Source organism: Phalaenopsis equestris, unplaced genomic scaffold (assembly GCF_001263595.1).
Source record: "Phalaenopsis equestris unplaced genomic scaffold, ASM126359v1 Scaffold000428, whole genome shotgun sequence".
NCBI classification, from domain to species: Eukaryota; Viridiplantae; Streptophyta; class Magnoliopsida; order Asparagales; family Orchidaceae; genus Phalaenopsis; species Phalaenopsis equestris.
In genome coordinates, this window is record NW_018164869.1 from 754776 (window position 1) to 772205 (window position 17430).

General features: G+C 34.3%; 1 protein-coding gene across 1 annotated transcript; it reads left to right on the forward strand.

Annotated features, from left to right (window-relative positions):
• The first annotated feature begins 7347 nt into the window (after positions 1–7347).
• LOC110027555 (mitogen-activated protein kinase kinase kinase 1-like) lies at positions 7348–17172 on the forward strand. The gene is made up of 9 exons (XM_020729043.1): positions 7348–8532; positions 9104–9188; positions 9375–9437; positions 10745–10902; positions 11416–11491; positions 11574–11633; positions 14439–14546; positions 16001–16194; positions 16776–17172. The coding sequence occupies exons 1-8, from the start codon at positions 7622–7624 to the stop codon at positions 16169–16171; spliced, it is 1632 nt and encodes a 543-aa protein (XP_020584702.1). The 5' UTR covers positions 7348–7621; the 3' UTR covers positions 16172–16194; positions 16776–17172.
• The last annotated feature ends 258 nt before the right edge of the window (positions 17173–17430 follow it).

The window sequence follows — 17430 nt, forward strand, 5'->3', positions numbered from 1 at the left end:
TATTTAGTTGCATGTAGAATAGTTTGTCATTCCATAAAATATTTAGACTATGACAATCAAACATTATTCTAAAAAGCTATAAATAAGCCCCAAATATTATGTCTTTCACCAATTGACTCAAACACATGCCATCACCCAACTATTATTTCGTAATGCTAATACTATTGTTACTGAGTGATCATTTTCTAATCAATGACTGGTACTAATTTCCATCATAAGCCAATTGTACGATCTGGAAATGTGTAAGATAATGTATTTTACACCTTCTCAACTGCAATAGACTAGAAGCATATTTGAATTACTTGCTATTATGATTTATTCATACGCATAAACATTGGCCGGCACAATAATTTAATAGACAAGGATGCATATTATATAATATGGAATACACAAGATGCCTCATTGTGAGGAATTTTTAACAAGTGTTAATTTATATTTTTAGTTATATAATTGATGTCGACTAGAGAATTCGCGACGTTAGAGTAATATATTATTATGTTAGCATTGCATGAAGATTCAACATATACTCAAATGAAAAAAAAAAATTAGTTGAGACACTAGAAGTTTTTATGTGGAAAATTCATAAAAGGAAAAAACCACGCACTCGGGTGAAGATAACTTACGATAAATTGAAGATTACATGTAAAATCATTTGTCCCACGGACGGGATAGTGTTACACAATCATTCAATTTTTAACATTGGTGCGCGAAGGATCCTGTCGCAAGGAATGGGCGGCGGTCAATGGTGATCGACGACGGATGGTGAGTAGTGGAGGATGGTGGCTGGTGGATCGATGGTTGGAAGAGTGATGCTAGAATTCAAGCACTCCCTTCAGACTTCAAGCACCACTTTTAGAATTTAAGCTCTCCTTCAGACTTCAAGCTCTCTCTTTAGACTTCATGAGAAAGATGGGGCTTTATTTATAGCGTCTCGGTTGCAATCAATTAAGAAAAATGAAATATTCTGATCGAACGGCCCGTAGAGATTACATCAATCAAACGACATTTAATAGAAAATTTGAGTGACATAATGATGTCATAATTGAGCAATCTTGAGCTTGTTGGATTCATCTTGTTGAGACGCTCAACTCGACTATAAGCTCGCCCAACTCATAACCGTTTGACTTTCTAAATATGCATCTAAAGCCTCTAAAAGCAGTTTAACTGAGTTTGAGCCTGTTTGTTCGGTTGTAAATTTGCTGAAATCAGAGCTCTCGATAAATTTTAATTGAAGTTTGAAAATTTCTTATTTAAAAAGATTATTTCAAGCTGTTATGCTTCAACATTTGTGCCAGATAGTGGGAATTTGTTGTTGTAGTAATAAAGACAATTTTTAATAAATATTGTTTTATTAAATGGTCTTGCCTTCACTTGCCACATGTCAGAATAATGCGGCCAATACCATGATTTCATACGATTATAAAAATAAGTTTCAAATAATATAAATAATTAGAGACCTGAGCTTTATTTCAGGCCTCAATTAAGCTCAGGCAGCTTCCCTAACACTTGATTATCTGAACTAAACAATAGATTTATGTTAATTAAGGACCAACTAATTAAATTTGTTCATATATGCTTCATTACATTATTAAGGGTCATATTTATAAAATTATTAATTTGATATTTTTACTTTTTTTTTGTGGCTCATTTATGCTATAAGTTTGAAGTTTATTTATTTATTATTTTAAATGAATCACCTATGCTTGGTGCTGCATTTAAATCATATATAGATTTACTTTAAATTTAGGCAGTTCTTTTTTACATGTCTACCCCCCAAGTCCTATAGTTTTGGCATAAATTAGGTGATATGTAGGTTAAAGTTAAAGTTTAGGTTGACATGTTAATCTCCTAAGAATGTAGATGTTTTTATATATATGACACCAAAATATTATCAAGTATCTCACACCTTACAGTTTAATATTATGAAATCAACATTTTTGTTAATGCCTCCACCCCCGACATCTCCTTCTCTGACGATCATCTTGAACAACATGACACTGCTTTCTTCTCCGACGACCCTATCTCGAGCTAGCTCAGTTTATCCTCCCATCTGGAAACGTAGGCCAAGAAATTTGAGCTGTCAATGAATTTTTTGAAGTTCCTTCAGTCTTGACTTTGATGCCTTCTTCTATTGGCATATCTCACTAATGTCTTCTTCCAATAAGATGCTAGAAAGAGGTTGCAAGTTGATGGTTGTATGAGGTCCGACAAAAAAAAAATTATTTTTTAGAAAAAATCATGGAATCCTCAATCAAATATTTATGTGCGTGGCTTGATACTTGTGTGTCTTCAGTGAGTGGTAGCTAGCAATGCTAGTTCGTCGGTGTGTAAGTCTCTTAAACGGATAACGCACCACCTCATCTCCTTTAACATCACACTTGAATGCTGTAAGCATCTCACGTTGTGTGCTAAATTCGAGTCCGCTCTAAAACCATTGAACCCATTGAGTGCAGATTGTGTGCCCACTTGATTGCGTCAAATTACATTTGTCACAAGTTTGTCATTTGCATCTTGCATGATTGAATGTGTATGGCCTATGTTTGATAGCAAATTGGACATTAGGTGAGAGAGCCCATTGTTGATCACGATGTTTTAACGAGTAATGCTTGCTGAGTAAATCTTGGTGAGAAATACGAGTTATTGCATCAGGGTCAACATACGTATGACTGTGCTAAGATTCCAAGAGTTCTAGCATATCTTACGTTGCAAGTTACAAACCCACATTTAATGGTCGTAATTAAAAAAAAAAACTATTATATTCTCTCTACTTATGATATATGCTCTATTTTAAAAATTATGTAATTAACAAAAATAGGTCATATGTGACTTTAAAAATCCTTTTGGGTGGCATATGTTAGACCACATGGATCTTTAGGAGGGGGCAAGTGTCGGTTACCCCGTCAAAGTCATACGGTAACCCCTTGCACTGCACATGCACTTAGATGTTGTGACCAAGACACTATTCGATAAATAGTGTGCTAGGTTAGGACTATATATATATTAAAAAGTTGAGCAAAAACTTGTGTTTGTCCACCATATATGTGCTAATTTGACCCAGATGTATTCGAATCCGAGACAAATGGGACTTACGCCGAAGCTGCAAACCAACAAAAATGTATATATATGGTCGGTCGCCTCGCCACTTTGGCCAACCGCCGTTGTCTTCCAACTCTTAAAAAACAAAAAAAATTGTTTAGGTAACACCCAAATCTTGTCACCTCAGTGATCGGACGACCGCTTATTGTCCAGCCGCCTAAAAATGTGCTACTTTTTTATATATATTTTACCATTCTTTTAATGATATTGTATTTTAAATGAAGATATTTTGCGTGTTTTTGGTTCCAGAAACAAAAAATGAAGTTTTCCAGAAAATGAAGCAACAATGGTGTAATTTAGAGTCAAATTGAGCAAGGAAGAAAATTCTGATATGACGCCATTTGATATGTCTTTCTATTCTTAATCTCCTTTACATTTATCATATATTTTTGAATGAAATTACACTTTAAAGAAATGTTACTTTCATGTTTATCATATAAGTAAGAGATTTGGAGTGGATTAGAGTTGAAACGGGGCAAAACAGTGCGAAACGGGGGTGTAGCCAGCAGGGTGGCGCCATGGCACCATATTCTGGCGCCTAGGTGCTAGTAACGACTCAAAGCCGATTTGGGTTGGTTTGAACGGTTCCAGGCTATTCTAGAAGGTTCCGGGCAGCTATGCACGCCCCACGAAGTTATTAAATGAACCTCGACACATAGAAAGGCTTTTGGAGTGAAGAAGTGCATCTCTTGGAGTAAAAAGACGTGTCTCTTGGAGTGCATAGACGTGTTTTTTGGAATGAGGAGGTGCTTGGTTTTTCTTTAAAAAGGGGGCTTTCGTCTTTTTTAGTGGGGATATAAAGAAGTTTGGAGGCTTGGAGTGAGAGTTCAGCGTGCCTCTTCAAAGAGGCGTGTGTTTGTGTATGTGTGTGTGTATGCAAGGAGATATATATTTCTACATTTTCTAGAAAGATTGGTGATGGATTTTGAGAGATATGTGCAAGGAATTGTATGAGCATTGCATGGATCAACGAGATATTTTGTTGAAAAGATTTTGATCTTTTTTTAGAATGAAAAACTAAGTATTGTGTTCTTCATTGTTTTATAATTGTTGTAAACACTTTCTAGTTGATTTGATTTTATTTAATGAAGTTTTTTTTATCCATACTTCGTGATTAGTTTTATATAATATTTTCTTTTAATATGAAGTAGTGACAAGAGTGGGAAAATTTGTTTTAAGATAGAATAATTTTTATTTATATGTGATGAATAATATCTTTTTTGCTTTATTGACATAACTTAAGTGACAATATATTATGTGTTATAAGTGAAACTAAGACTCGGGAGAGTGGTGATCTTGCAACTTGAGTTCACTCACATTGTCCGGTTGGCTATAGTGAAGTAGTTTAGGCGGCAGTGTAACTTTTATGGAAATATAATTCATGATTTGTTTATATTAGGAGCTTCTAGGTGACAACTAGTTGTGTAAAGCTAATTAAATACTAAGCGTACCTATACACTCGGAAAGAGGGTAGGTAGACATGTCTTAGTTGACACATAATTTATTACGTAATTTTATTAGTTATTTTTCTGCTTATGTTATCATTTTCATTTTATTTTTCTTTTGTAATAAATTGGATGCATGTTTAGGAATTTAGATTTGCTTATAAATTCTCTTATTTTATTAATGTGATGGTATTTTCACAAGTTCTTAATTTATTTTACAAACTGGTCATTTGTAACGTTTAAATCCATTGCGAAACATAATGATCCGAGAGAGCTATGATTTTACTCAACTTGTGAGTATCACACTAACCTTAGGATGGAGGTGAACCAAGTTCTAAGGTGAGTGCAAATAAATAGGGAGATAAGTTTTGATGGGTGTAGAATTAGTGTTTCTAGGGTGACAACGTAAATTCTTAACCAATTTGGTCTAGTGTTTCGGACTTAAGACTAGATGTTAATCATATAGAGAGAACACAATGGGTAATCTGGAGGTTAGAGACTAGAATCTATCCAGCATAACCAAGGATTTAAGAAACAAACATTAGATTAGCCAATTTTCTTTATACACTTAGGAGAGGATAAAGAACAAGTATGCTCTTATTTGTCTCTAGTCATATTAAATTCTAAGCGTTTCATTCTTACACATTATCTAGGTCATCGCATGTGAAATGTAGTTTGTAAAATCTCAAAATTCTCTAAACCAATCTCTCTAGATAGACTTATCTTTAGATTTAGGTTCGTATTTAGGAGTCCTTATTAGAAAAACTCTCTTAATTGTCATTCCAAACTTAAGCCTGACAGTAGTAGACTAAAATTAGCCTAAGAGATTTTTACATCGCTTCTCCGTGGGATCGATACTCTGGTCGTAAGAGAAAACTCTATACTACTTGAAACGATACATGTACTTGCGTAGTATCCCCATTGTGTGATCTATAAATTAAATTCTAAACTCTACAACATATTTGTTTTGCATACTAGCTGACATAATTAAACTGGGTCAAGTTTTTTGCCATGGAATTAAATATCTGCATAATTGCGAGACGAATCAAGTATTTGGTGCCGTCCATAGAGTTTGAAATTGAAGTAATTACACATATTTATACACACGCATTCTAATGGGCATCACTGCTCTGGTTGGCCGCTATTCGGGCCAACCACCTCTTAAACAAAAAATTTCATACATACCGATCAATTCTTATATGAAAAAAGGTATATAGATTATATGAAGGTTTTTACATGCACAACACCCAACTTTTTATCCTTCAATAACTGTTGACACCTAAACTTTGATATTTATTTGCCACCCGACCACCTGAAGCCATCGGATCCAACAACGAGAAATAACTCTAGAAAGACCGATTTGAGCAGAAACAAGACCAGAGTATTCCTCATGACCCTCTTTATAAGAAAGGCTTAAATGTAATATCCACCCTTGACATATAAAAAGAGTCCCTTTAGAGGAGCTTGCTCCACTTCTCCCTCACTTGTAACCCAAACTAGTGTGGAATAAAAAGGGCCCCTGATCCTCGAGACGACCCCAATTTACCACCGATAGGACAACCCTCTCTTATTCCGTCCCTCTTTCTCCACCACCAAAATCCCGGCTCTATTCTTCGAGCAAAGTTTAAGGAACAGATTTGAATTCAATAATCCTAAAAAGGCAAAAATGTATGACCTTTCTTGTTTATATTTTCTTAACTTATATTTATCATCAACATATCTTAATTTTCCCTATTAATTATCTGCACAAATATGTTGACCAAACTCATGCACATCACTCAATTCTCATGAATTTGCATATTAACATCTAAATCACATTAAAGTTATCATTAATTTAATTTATAAAAATCAGCATACCTGGCATATAAATATATAAATTAAAATTTTTATGCTTCATATATAAATATATATAAACCAAGTGGTATATATGTAAATATTCTCCTTCATCTATTTTCCCAATTCCCCCTTAAAACCTAAAAACAGAAATTTACATAACTAGCACTCAATTCTTATGTATTTATGAATCTCACTCTAAAATTTAATTTTTTAAAAATATAACCCTTTGCCTATGTATAAAAAAATAAATTTTACTATGAAAAAGTGCGATGAGTAGTTAGGGCTGTCAAAATGGCTCGTTATTCGCGAACAGCTCGCATTCAGCTCGTTAAGAAGCTCGTGTTAGGCTCGTTCGCTAAGTTAACGAGCCGAACACACAACACAAACAAATTTTTGTTCGTTCGTGTTCGGATTGTTTTGGCTCGAAATACTATTAATCAATTATATATATATCTTTGATGAGTAGTATTTTTAAAAAAAATTAATTGACTACAAGGTTACAAAGATTTATAATCAATTAAGAGTATTAATGAAGAAAGTAGAATTAAAATTATTAAATTAGATTCAAATGATATTTTAAATCTTGCCTCAATCCTTAACATCTTATGGCTACGCGATTAGGGTTGTCAAAACGACTCTTTGGTTGTGAACGACTCGTGTTCGACTTGCTAAACAAACAAGCCGAACACGAACGCACTTTTTGAGCTCGAAATATAAATGAACTGAACACGAGCTGAGCCTAGGCTCGCTCGTGTTCGGCAGGCTCAGCTCGTGTTCGGCTTGTTTACACCCATATGAGCAGTAAATTGAGTGCTGTATTTGTAAAAATAAAAGTTTTGATGTGAGATACGTGAATACATAGGAATTGGGTGCTATACATGTAAATTTCCCAAAAATAATAGCCTGGATTATTTATTTGTAAATATCAATGTTTTGGGTGATCTAAATGTAAATTTCTGTTTTTTTTAATGTAAATTCGCAGAGCGAGACCATCGTAGTCTCCGGACAAGAAATACACGTCGGGAGGAAGAGGACAGAAGCGCCATGCCAAGCCGGCACAGTCCTGCGACGCCATAATCGGTTCTCCCGCCAAATGTGCCTTCCCTGCTTTATCTCACTCTTCTTCCGCGTTCTTCTTCTTCTTTCCTTGATGCTGATTCCTCAATTGAGTGCTCAGGAACCATTCCTCGGTTCCGCATTCCCAACTCCATATCGCAGCCCGTTCTCCTAATGGGCGGCGGCCGATGTTCTCTTTAGGCAGCAAGAAGGCCGATCGCCGGCGCGAGATGACGGCGGCGAAATCGGTCCGGCGGCCGAAGCTGGAGCAGCGTAACGCCTGTAAGAAGATCAACTATGAGATTCCGTGGGCCTCGCCTTCATGGAGGAATTCGCCGGCGTTGGTAACCCACTGTCTCGATCTCTCGCCTGGCGCTTACTCGGACCAGACAAGCTTTCGCATTGGCGGCAGCGTCGAGGGCGAGATCGATCTGCTTTGCCGCAGTTTAGGTCTCTCCGGCCCTGAGGATTTCGCCATCCCTGCTGCCGCATGGGAGGCCTCCCTTAAGGCTCGATCCTCCTGTGATCTTGTTCTTCGATCCCCATTTGTCAAATGCGAGAGCTCGTCTAAGCCGCCTCAAATTTTGCCTTCCGTTTTGGATTGCCTTGCTGAGACGAAGGCGAAGGTGCCTGGAGCGGAGACCTTGCGGTCATCGGCTTTGGTCACTTCCCCGGCTACGGTCTCGATTCTTTCTCCTCCGCCTGGTAGGTCGGTTCTTGCGCGGCCGCCTTTGATGAAGCTGCCTGAGCTCGACGGAACGAGCTCGACGTGGGATATAGTGAGATCATTTGCTCCACCGGATGAGAGTGATGAAGGATGTAAGAGGAAGTCTTTTGATTCGGATGAGGAGAAGAAGGTGAGGGTTGGTGTTGAAGTTAGGGAAGCTATGGACGAGATGGGAGCGATTTCAGGGGAGATCTCGGAGGATTGCACCGGGTCGTTCTCGACTTCAAATGATGATGATTCGTCGAGTACTACAACGGAGTCGATGTTTTTGATATCGCCAAATGGACGGATTAAGAGAAATATTGGATCGTGGATGCGTGGACAGCTTCTAGGGAGTGGCTCTTTTGGGACAGTGTACGAAGGGATCAGCGAGTAAGTCGAATTACTTTGTCTTCTATCCTTTACCTGCATCTCGCTTCATGTTTCAATGTGCTAAAATGGAGCTAGAAAAACAAAAATAATATGGACTTTGTAAATAAGTTAGTCGCTGGTAACGTTAAATGAGAGAGGTGGGTGGTGGCCTAATTTCAGAATTTTCTAATTCCTATGGATAACTTGTATGTGGTTGAATTTGCAATTTTCAGGCATGTTTGTGCCCTCCTTAAGTTGGAAGGAAAATTGAATTGTGAGCATACTTTTTGTTAAGATTTCATTTATTAATTGCCATCGACAAAACTTGCTTTGCTTTTGGATAGTTTAAATTTAGCTTATGTTGTTCTGTTCTGGGTGGTGAGGGGAGGGGTAGTTTCAATTGTAGGTTTTGCAAAAAAAAAATAAAAAAATTGTAGGTTTGGTTTTCTTATGAATAGTTTTCTAGTCTCAACCTTTCGTTCTTCTCAGCTTTAAATCCAGTTTCTATACAAGAGTGTTTTATGAATACCAGTTTATATTTGCTTCTTGCTTCTTCCCTGTGAACTTTCAGATTTATTTAATTCATTTACAGTGATGGTGGATTTTTTGCTGTAAAAGAGGTCTCTTTGCTTGAGAAAGGAAGCAGTGCTCAGCAATGTATTCTTCAACTCGAACAGGCAAGTTAAATTGATACCATGTTATTTTGATATTCATTCCCTTTCCAGTTTACCCAAGCCTTCCATACTGGGTAGCTATAATTTATAAACTGTGCCAGCCTTGCGCATGAACTTAGAAATATGTTTTTTTACCATAGATGCACTTTATCCATAACTATCTTCTGATTTTTAATTTGAATTCTTCAGGAGATTGCACTTTTGAGCCAATTTGAGCATGACAATATTGTTCATTACTATGGAACAGATAAGGTATTTTCATATCACTGATACATGTTGATTATCTTCAGTGTTTAAAATGATCTTCTTGAGCTCTCCTTTTGTTTCATTCTTTAATTGCCAAATCAAGATATGTTACTGTAAGATAAGTTTTGTGGCATCCACTTTGTAGTTGAACCTCTTATTACCTATATTTTAGTATTTGCTTAATGATTGTTTTTTATAACAGCATTTTAATTTCTATTATCTTTTTTAAGTGGAACTTGGGAGTTGTTGTGACCTCTCTCTAAAAGACCTCTCTCTAAAACTGTCAATGCCTTATTCAACTTTTTTATCAGCTTTTTGTGAAAAATAATTTTGCCTTTTGATCACTTGAAACTGTTGAGAAACTGACATGGCTAACGTTGAAGTTCTATAGCACCAGTATTTTGCTTTATTAAATAATGCAAAGAACAACAATGCTTTTTGTCCTAGTCGATAAGGGTGTTTTTTTTTCTTCTATTCTCATGTTCCGGACTAGTTTTGCAGACATATCTGTGCGATTAAGTTTGTAATGATATGGATATCATGTATCTTTTATTTTGATGACTTTATATGAGCTCTGAATGGTTTCCTACTTTATGAGAGTTTAAAGGTAGTAGTTGTTGGCTTCTGGATTACTTGTTTTAATTTACAACCTTCTTTGGCATAAGACAGTTCCAACAGTACATGTTAGTCCTAATCATTTAATAGTTCGATTTATGCTCAAAACATTTTGTTTTTAACCCAATCATATGGTAGTTTGTATCATAGTGAAAACATAGTATGCATAACAATAGGCTAAGTTTTTCCTCAGAGACAGGATCTTTCATCTACAGGGGTAATCAATGTTCTATTTTAGATTTTAGAGGTACAGGTACATAATCGCACCTGAATGAACAACTGTTTATTTTCTTACATATTATTTTGAGTTTTAAGAAATTCATCTAAAAGAGAAAAGCTATGTGCTTAGTATGCCTCCATTGTTGCAGTATTTGATCATCCTTCCATATAATGGATCCTCCCAAAGTTTTTGTGATAACAATTTGAGAATGGATCTTTTTTAATTGATAGCAATGACCCTTGTAGCCTGACTACATTTGCTGATACAAATCACGTTAAGCTCTTCGGTTTAGATATTTTTCTGAAGATTTTTTCCATGCATAAAGCTAATTTTTTTGGCTGAACAGTATTGGTGGTAGCAGCTGTTACAGAGAGTCTGCAATATATTCACTTTTGCTACCATTTGGGCTTGCATTTGTTTGCCTTCCGAATTGTCCATTCTCTAATATATAAGTATTTTGTTATTGTGTATTCTGCAGGAAGAATCAAAATTATTTATCTTTCTTGAACTTGTCACACAAGGATCTCTTGCATCCCTCTATCATAAGTATCGACTACGAAATACTCAAGTTTCAGCATATACTAGGCAGATCTTAAATGGATTACGGTATCTTCATGAGCGGAATGTGGTGCACAGGTTATTGAATATCTAAATATTAATTTCATCGTTTAGCTTTCCTCTTTCATTGTTTCAGGACATCATGATACTATATCAAGTACTCTAGTTGTAATAGATTTAAACTCAAAATGCTACTGATTCAAAAAAGAAATAAAATGTTTATAATAAATACACTTGATACAAGGAAAAATGTTAGGATCTTAATAGTTAAAAGAGAGGATGGCTTTTTTTTTTTTGAACTTTTTTGTCAAACAAGCTCAAAACTTTGTAGATTCCAGTGATTATGATGTAAAATATATGAGAAATATAATAATAGATAACCCATGCTAAAAGGCGATCTGACAAGTCCATAAAATATTCAGGTTAATAATCTCACTTGTACCTGCTTCTTCAATGTGGTGAGTTCTTGTCATCTACCTGTAGTATTTTAGGGTTTTGCTCATAAATTTCTGTGTTTTTCACTTATGTTTTGTAGCTTATTCTTCGATATTATTATTTCAATTACTAAAAGTTTTTTTTTTTTTTTTCTAGAGATATCAAATGTGCCAATATATTGGTTCATGCTAATGGATCTGTCAAACTTGCCGATTTTGGTTTAGCAAAGGAGGTAAACATCTATTTATTCTCATTTCAGAGGCTTGAATTTATAGTTTGTTAATATTACCTAGTGTTCATATTTTCCAAATCAGATGTCCAACCTCAATGATCTGAAATCATGTAAAGGAAGTGTGTATTGGATGGCACCAGAGGTTAGCCCTATCATCATTTATCATTAAATCAAAGAACAAAGTAGCGATCACCTGTCATAAAAAATAATGCTTTTTTAGCTTATATTTTAAGTTGGAATTTTTTGAAATCCATTATTGTATGAAGTAGATTTTCTATGGCCTGTTCTATTAGCCTCAGGCTTGAAGAAGGTTTTGTCATTTGAACTAGTACTAGTAGTGCCTGCTGGGCCCGGGCCTATTAAGTCTATCTTGCAGAGTTATCTATAGCACTATCATCTACTTAGACGCTCTTTTCTTAGCATAGTAGCTGTTAGATGTGATAAAAATTATTTGGCTCATTCTTTTGCTTATTTTGCTTCTTTAGCTGCCTTGGATAGTCGTTGATGCTATCATTTATTGCTTTTTTTAGGTCTACATGTTAATGTTTATGATTTATAATTGATTAGGCTCCTTTTTTTTGTAAATATTATAGATGAAAAGTGGAACCATATCTAGGTGTTAATCATACTAAGATTATAGAGTTTTTTTCATTTTGTTTGTGTCCAAGCATGTGATGTTACGGTTATGACTCGAATGAGTTTAATTTATTGCAACAAAATTTTGCATACGACAACGAGTTCAATAACATGTTATCATTTATTTGTTGTGAAGCACAGACTCAAGACATGATGTAGATATAATATGACCACTTTGATATGACATAACTATAAGAAATAGCACATGATATGCCATAAACATTATGTTATATTTTATAAATTTTCTATTTAAAATTTATAATCTATTGTATTTTCTATTAAAGATATTATTTATTGAAATATATTACCATATCGTATACATCACTCGTTGATACAACATGACCACGACAGCATGTCATCATTCACAAAAGAAGCATATAATAATGAAAGAAAAACAAATACTGTTAATAAAACATAAATGATTTATCTATGTGATTATTGTCATTTATTAGCAACACTTCAATACGAGTAATTATCAATTGTTATCTATTATATATCACATATTTTGTACATGTATTGATATCTCACGATGGAGTTGTTTGTTATCTACGTATCCTTGCAACATATCCAAACATTGTTTGGTCATGTCTAACTTATCTTAGAACATAATTTTATCTTTAAACATGTGCAGAGCAATTTTGAGCATACCTGACATATCATGGCTTGCCATTGGCATGTTATGTCCGACACTCATTAGATACAAACATGTAAGGTATTTGAGAGTGTTTGTGCTTAGTTTTTTTTTTTTTTTTTTTTTTTTTTTTTTTTTTAGATGGCGGGCAGAATACTTGTGTAACTAAGCAAATAATGAGTAAAATAGTTTGTGGTTGATGGAATCAAGCCAAAAGGGACTCTATGACTCTCCTTTTACATGAGGATTGATTTTCATATTTACATTTTCAACCCAAATTTTATCCAAAGAAGCATTAAATAGTTCCAAGAGAAGTTCAAAGAGAGTAAGGAGGATCTGCATATGATTTTTATTGGCTTAGAAAGAGCTTACGATAAGGTTTCAAGAGAAGTTCTTTATAGAGTTTTAGAAAAGAAAGGCGTTGATATGATTTATATTCAAGTCATTAAAGATATGTATACTAGAGTTGTTACTTGTGATTGAACAGAAGGAGGATTGACCAAATATTTTCCTATTTCAGTTGGATTAAATCAGGGATTGGTCCTTATCTTTTTGCTTTAGTTACTGGAAATTTACAAGAGGATTTACCTTGGCGTATGCTTTTGCTGATGCATCGTTCTTGTGGATAAGACTAAAGAAAAAATTTTGGAAAAACTCGGATTATAGAGGTCTATAGGAGAGTCTAAAAGTCTTCATTTTAGTAGATCTAAAACTAAATACGTGGAATGCAATTTTAGTTGTAATAGATCTAGTGGCAGAGTTGTAATAATTGGTGATCAATTCATTAAAAAGTGTGATTGTTTTAGATATCTCGGGTCTATTGTTCCAAGCGATGGTGATATAGATGGGATGTTATTAGTAGAATTCAAGTTGGATGATTGAAGTGGAGGAATGCGTTGGGCTTATTGTGTGATAGAAAATTACTGCTTAGATTTAAAGGAAAATTTTATAAGATGGTGGTGTGACCTGCAATGTTTTATGGTGCAGAATGTTGGCCTTTAAAAGAGAAGATTAAAACTAAGTTAATTGTTATTAAGATGAGAATGCTTAGGTGGATGAGTGGCTTGATGCATAGAAGACAAAATTCGAAACGAATGTATCCGTGAAAGTCAAGGTTATTGTAGTTCTAGTGACAGACAAGATTATAGAGTCGTATTGGATGGCTGGTCACATAAAACTGAGTTGTAGCTCTAGTGACAGACAAGATTATAGAGTCCTATTGGATGGCTGGTAACATTAAACGCCAACTATCTAATGATCTGATTAGGGGAGAGATCTTTTTGATTCGACTTATGTTGAGAATGATAAAGGTAGACCTAAAAAGGCTTGAGCATGTTGTATAAGCAATGATCTTAATTTATTAGAATTAAATGAAAATATGACACTCAGTAGGATACAATGGAGAAAAGAGAAAAAGGATTAATGTAGCCGACCACGCTCATTGGGATTAAGGTTTTTTGTTGTTGTTGTTGTTGTATGCATTAAATTGTTCATGTAATAAAACCATTCTTCACTCTAGATCATCCAGCTGATCCGAGGAACCTCAAGGATTCTTGTTTTACTTCAAAGGCAGATTAAGAGTGGATTTAGTTTTTAAGTTCATATTACTAAACAAACATCTCCATGGGTCTTCAACCATTTTGGATCTTCTTTTATTAACAATATTATTATTATTTTCAGGTTGTCAATCCTAAGAAGACATATGGGTATGCGGCTGATATATGGAGTTTGGGTTGTACTGTTTTAGAGATGTTGACACGTCAGATTCCTTATCCTAATGTGGAGTGGGTTAGTAATCTCAGTTTTAAAAGCCTTCAGTTGCATTTCTTGTTTTATGTAGTTCCTGATTGTGGATGACTGTCTTGTAAGTGAAGTTCTATTTATTATATTCAAAAATGCATGTATTCAACACATATTTCTGATAGTCAAATTTATATTACAATTTGTTAGACGCAACTTCAGTTTCAATTAATTTAAAAATATTTTTGAATTATGAAGGATTTTTTGTTTTTTTTTTTGTGTTGTTTTCTTTGTTTTTTGTTTTTTTTTTTTTCAGCTAGTAGGCTTAATCCTTTTGTTTTAGGGGCATTTACATACATTCTGCACAATATTTATGCATGTATGTATCTAGCACCGAAACATTGATTTCTACATTTTAGTACTAAAACCTTTCATTTCACATCAAAAATGCAATTATTACTAACTTTTAAAATGTGAAATACACTTTTTTATGCATAGGTAAAGTGCTGTAAATGTAAAATTTGTAGTTTTAGATGTTAGATATGTAACTACATTCGAATTGTGTGGTAGTATGTATGTAAATCATCCTTTCTTTTCCATCTGCTGAAGAAAACCAGTAGTTGAAATGGACAGTAGAATTTGAGTGGCCATATATATAACTGATAATGGGCTTACTCTTACATGTAATATGAACTTCAAGGCTAATCAAAGTATCAGACAGATATGGAGAAATAATAATAAAAAAAACTTAGCAGAGGATAAAAGTTCAGTACTGCCAGCAAAAATGTTTTAAAAAGCTATTAGACCTTTATATCTAAATAGAAAGACCGGGCAACTTTTATTAAATTGATGACCAAAAATCGTTTTACAGGTATTTCTTATGATATACTAGAGAAAGAAGGTATGTTTCTACATGCATAAAAAAGAATTAATAGGCAAACTTAAATTTTATATTTATAGATATCAAGATATTTCCAAGCATAAATTTAACAAAATATCAAATTGAGAGCAACTGAAAATGGGACTCAAGTGGTATGAGTTGCATTGTTCATATTCAAACTATCAGAAATTCTTAGAAAGTAAATGAAAAAACTGAAAATAGTATGTTGGCATGGCAATCTGGTGTTTGTGACAAAAAGTTTAAAAGCGTATTTTTCTTGAGAACAAATAAAATTTTATTAATAAAATAAAGTACAGCAGTATTTGGAAGGCTCAAGCTAAAACCCACAAAACAACTACACCCAAAAGAAAACCTATAGGGTCATCCATCAGAGAAAGCAGAAACAATAACGAGATTACAATTAAGTAATCCAAAAGTGAAGCCAAAAGCTAGGAAAGGAAAGAAAACAACAAAAATTTTAGAAGCATTCTTGTTTTATTATGACCGTCATTTTAATTTTTGACGGCGTTTTATCTACTCTCTTCGTATTATTAAGAAACTAAACATTTTCAATATATGAGACTGTTTATTTAATTTTTAATTAGTAATTCCTCATTTGCAGCAACATGCTTTCTTCAAGATTGGTCGTGGCGATCAACCTCCTATCCCTTGTCACCTATCAAAGGAAGCACAAGATTTCATCACGCAATGTGTTCAGGTGGATCCAAATTCAAGGCCTACTGCTGCCCAACTATTAGAGCATCCTTTTATAAAGATTCCCATAAAGATCTAGAACCAATAAATTATTCTTCTGAGGTAAATAATACACGCATCCATCATCATTAGTAGCTTTATCCCAACCATTTAGGAGCAATTTTATGAATCTTTCGTTCATTTACATTGCGCATGAGATGCTAAATTATATTTTGCGCAAATTCTTTTCCTCAACCACTAAAGGCTCATTTGAATATTTCAGTTAGAAAAAAAACATGTTTTGGAGAAATAGTAAATTTATTCAATTCCGTTATAAATCAATGTTTGATTTTAAACTCTTAAAAAACTTTCAACATCCTTCAAATACTTTTTCTTTCATATTTCAGTCATTATTATGACTGAAAGAAAATGAAAGGAGCATTTACATACATAGCACACAATTCTCATGTATTATTTATCTCAAACTAAATGCATAAGTTTAAAGCACCAATGTGCTATGTATGTAAATACGAAAGTTTAGGTGCGAGATATGTAAATACATAAGAATTGTACGTTGCGTATGTAAATTTCTCAAAATGAAATCACCTCACCATATTGCATATGATTGCAAATATGTTACGCTGTCTTTCCTACATGATCTCTCAGTTCTGTATAATTGATTTGTATTGTTCACGTTCCAACAGATTTCTTCATATTATACACATTAGCAGCCCTGATCCCTGAGGTTACAGAACTTTGCTCCAGATGATAAGCACTCTGAAATACATCTCATCTATTTCAAGGAAACAAAGAAAAAAGAAAAAAATTAACCAAAACCTGTGGAACTCATCTTTAGATTAATAATTTTCTTGCCCGATCTTCGACATCCGTGCTCTTGGCCGGTTCTATTTTTTTTTTATTTTTTTTTCCATTTTTTAGAAGCTGAAAGTAGTTTATTGGAGCACAGGACTACTGTTTTTGGGCAATCATCAGGCAAAGTTAAATTTTTCAGAATGCATCGAGTGATGTGAGTACTGTATATATGTGGTCGAATTCCAATAGTCACCAATCTATTTTCCAAAGAAAACTGAGAGCTTTAGTCATGAAAATGTTTTCCAAATTGTAGAACTTCATTATTATTTCCTTTTGCATTTATTTTTTCATTTTTTGTGTGCACTTGTGCGCCTGGAGCACTTATTCCATCAGGACATCGGACGTAAATTTACGTCCGGAGTCCAGTGAGCACTTGTCATATGGCAAGTGGGCCTCATTGTAATACATTATTTGGGTAGATTTTTTAGAGTGGTGGGGCCCACTTATCATGTGGCACATCCCCACTACTCCGGATGCAAATTTTGC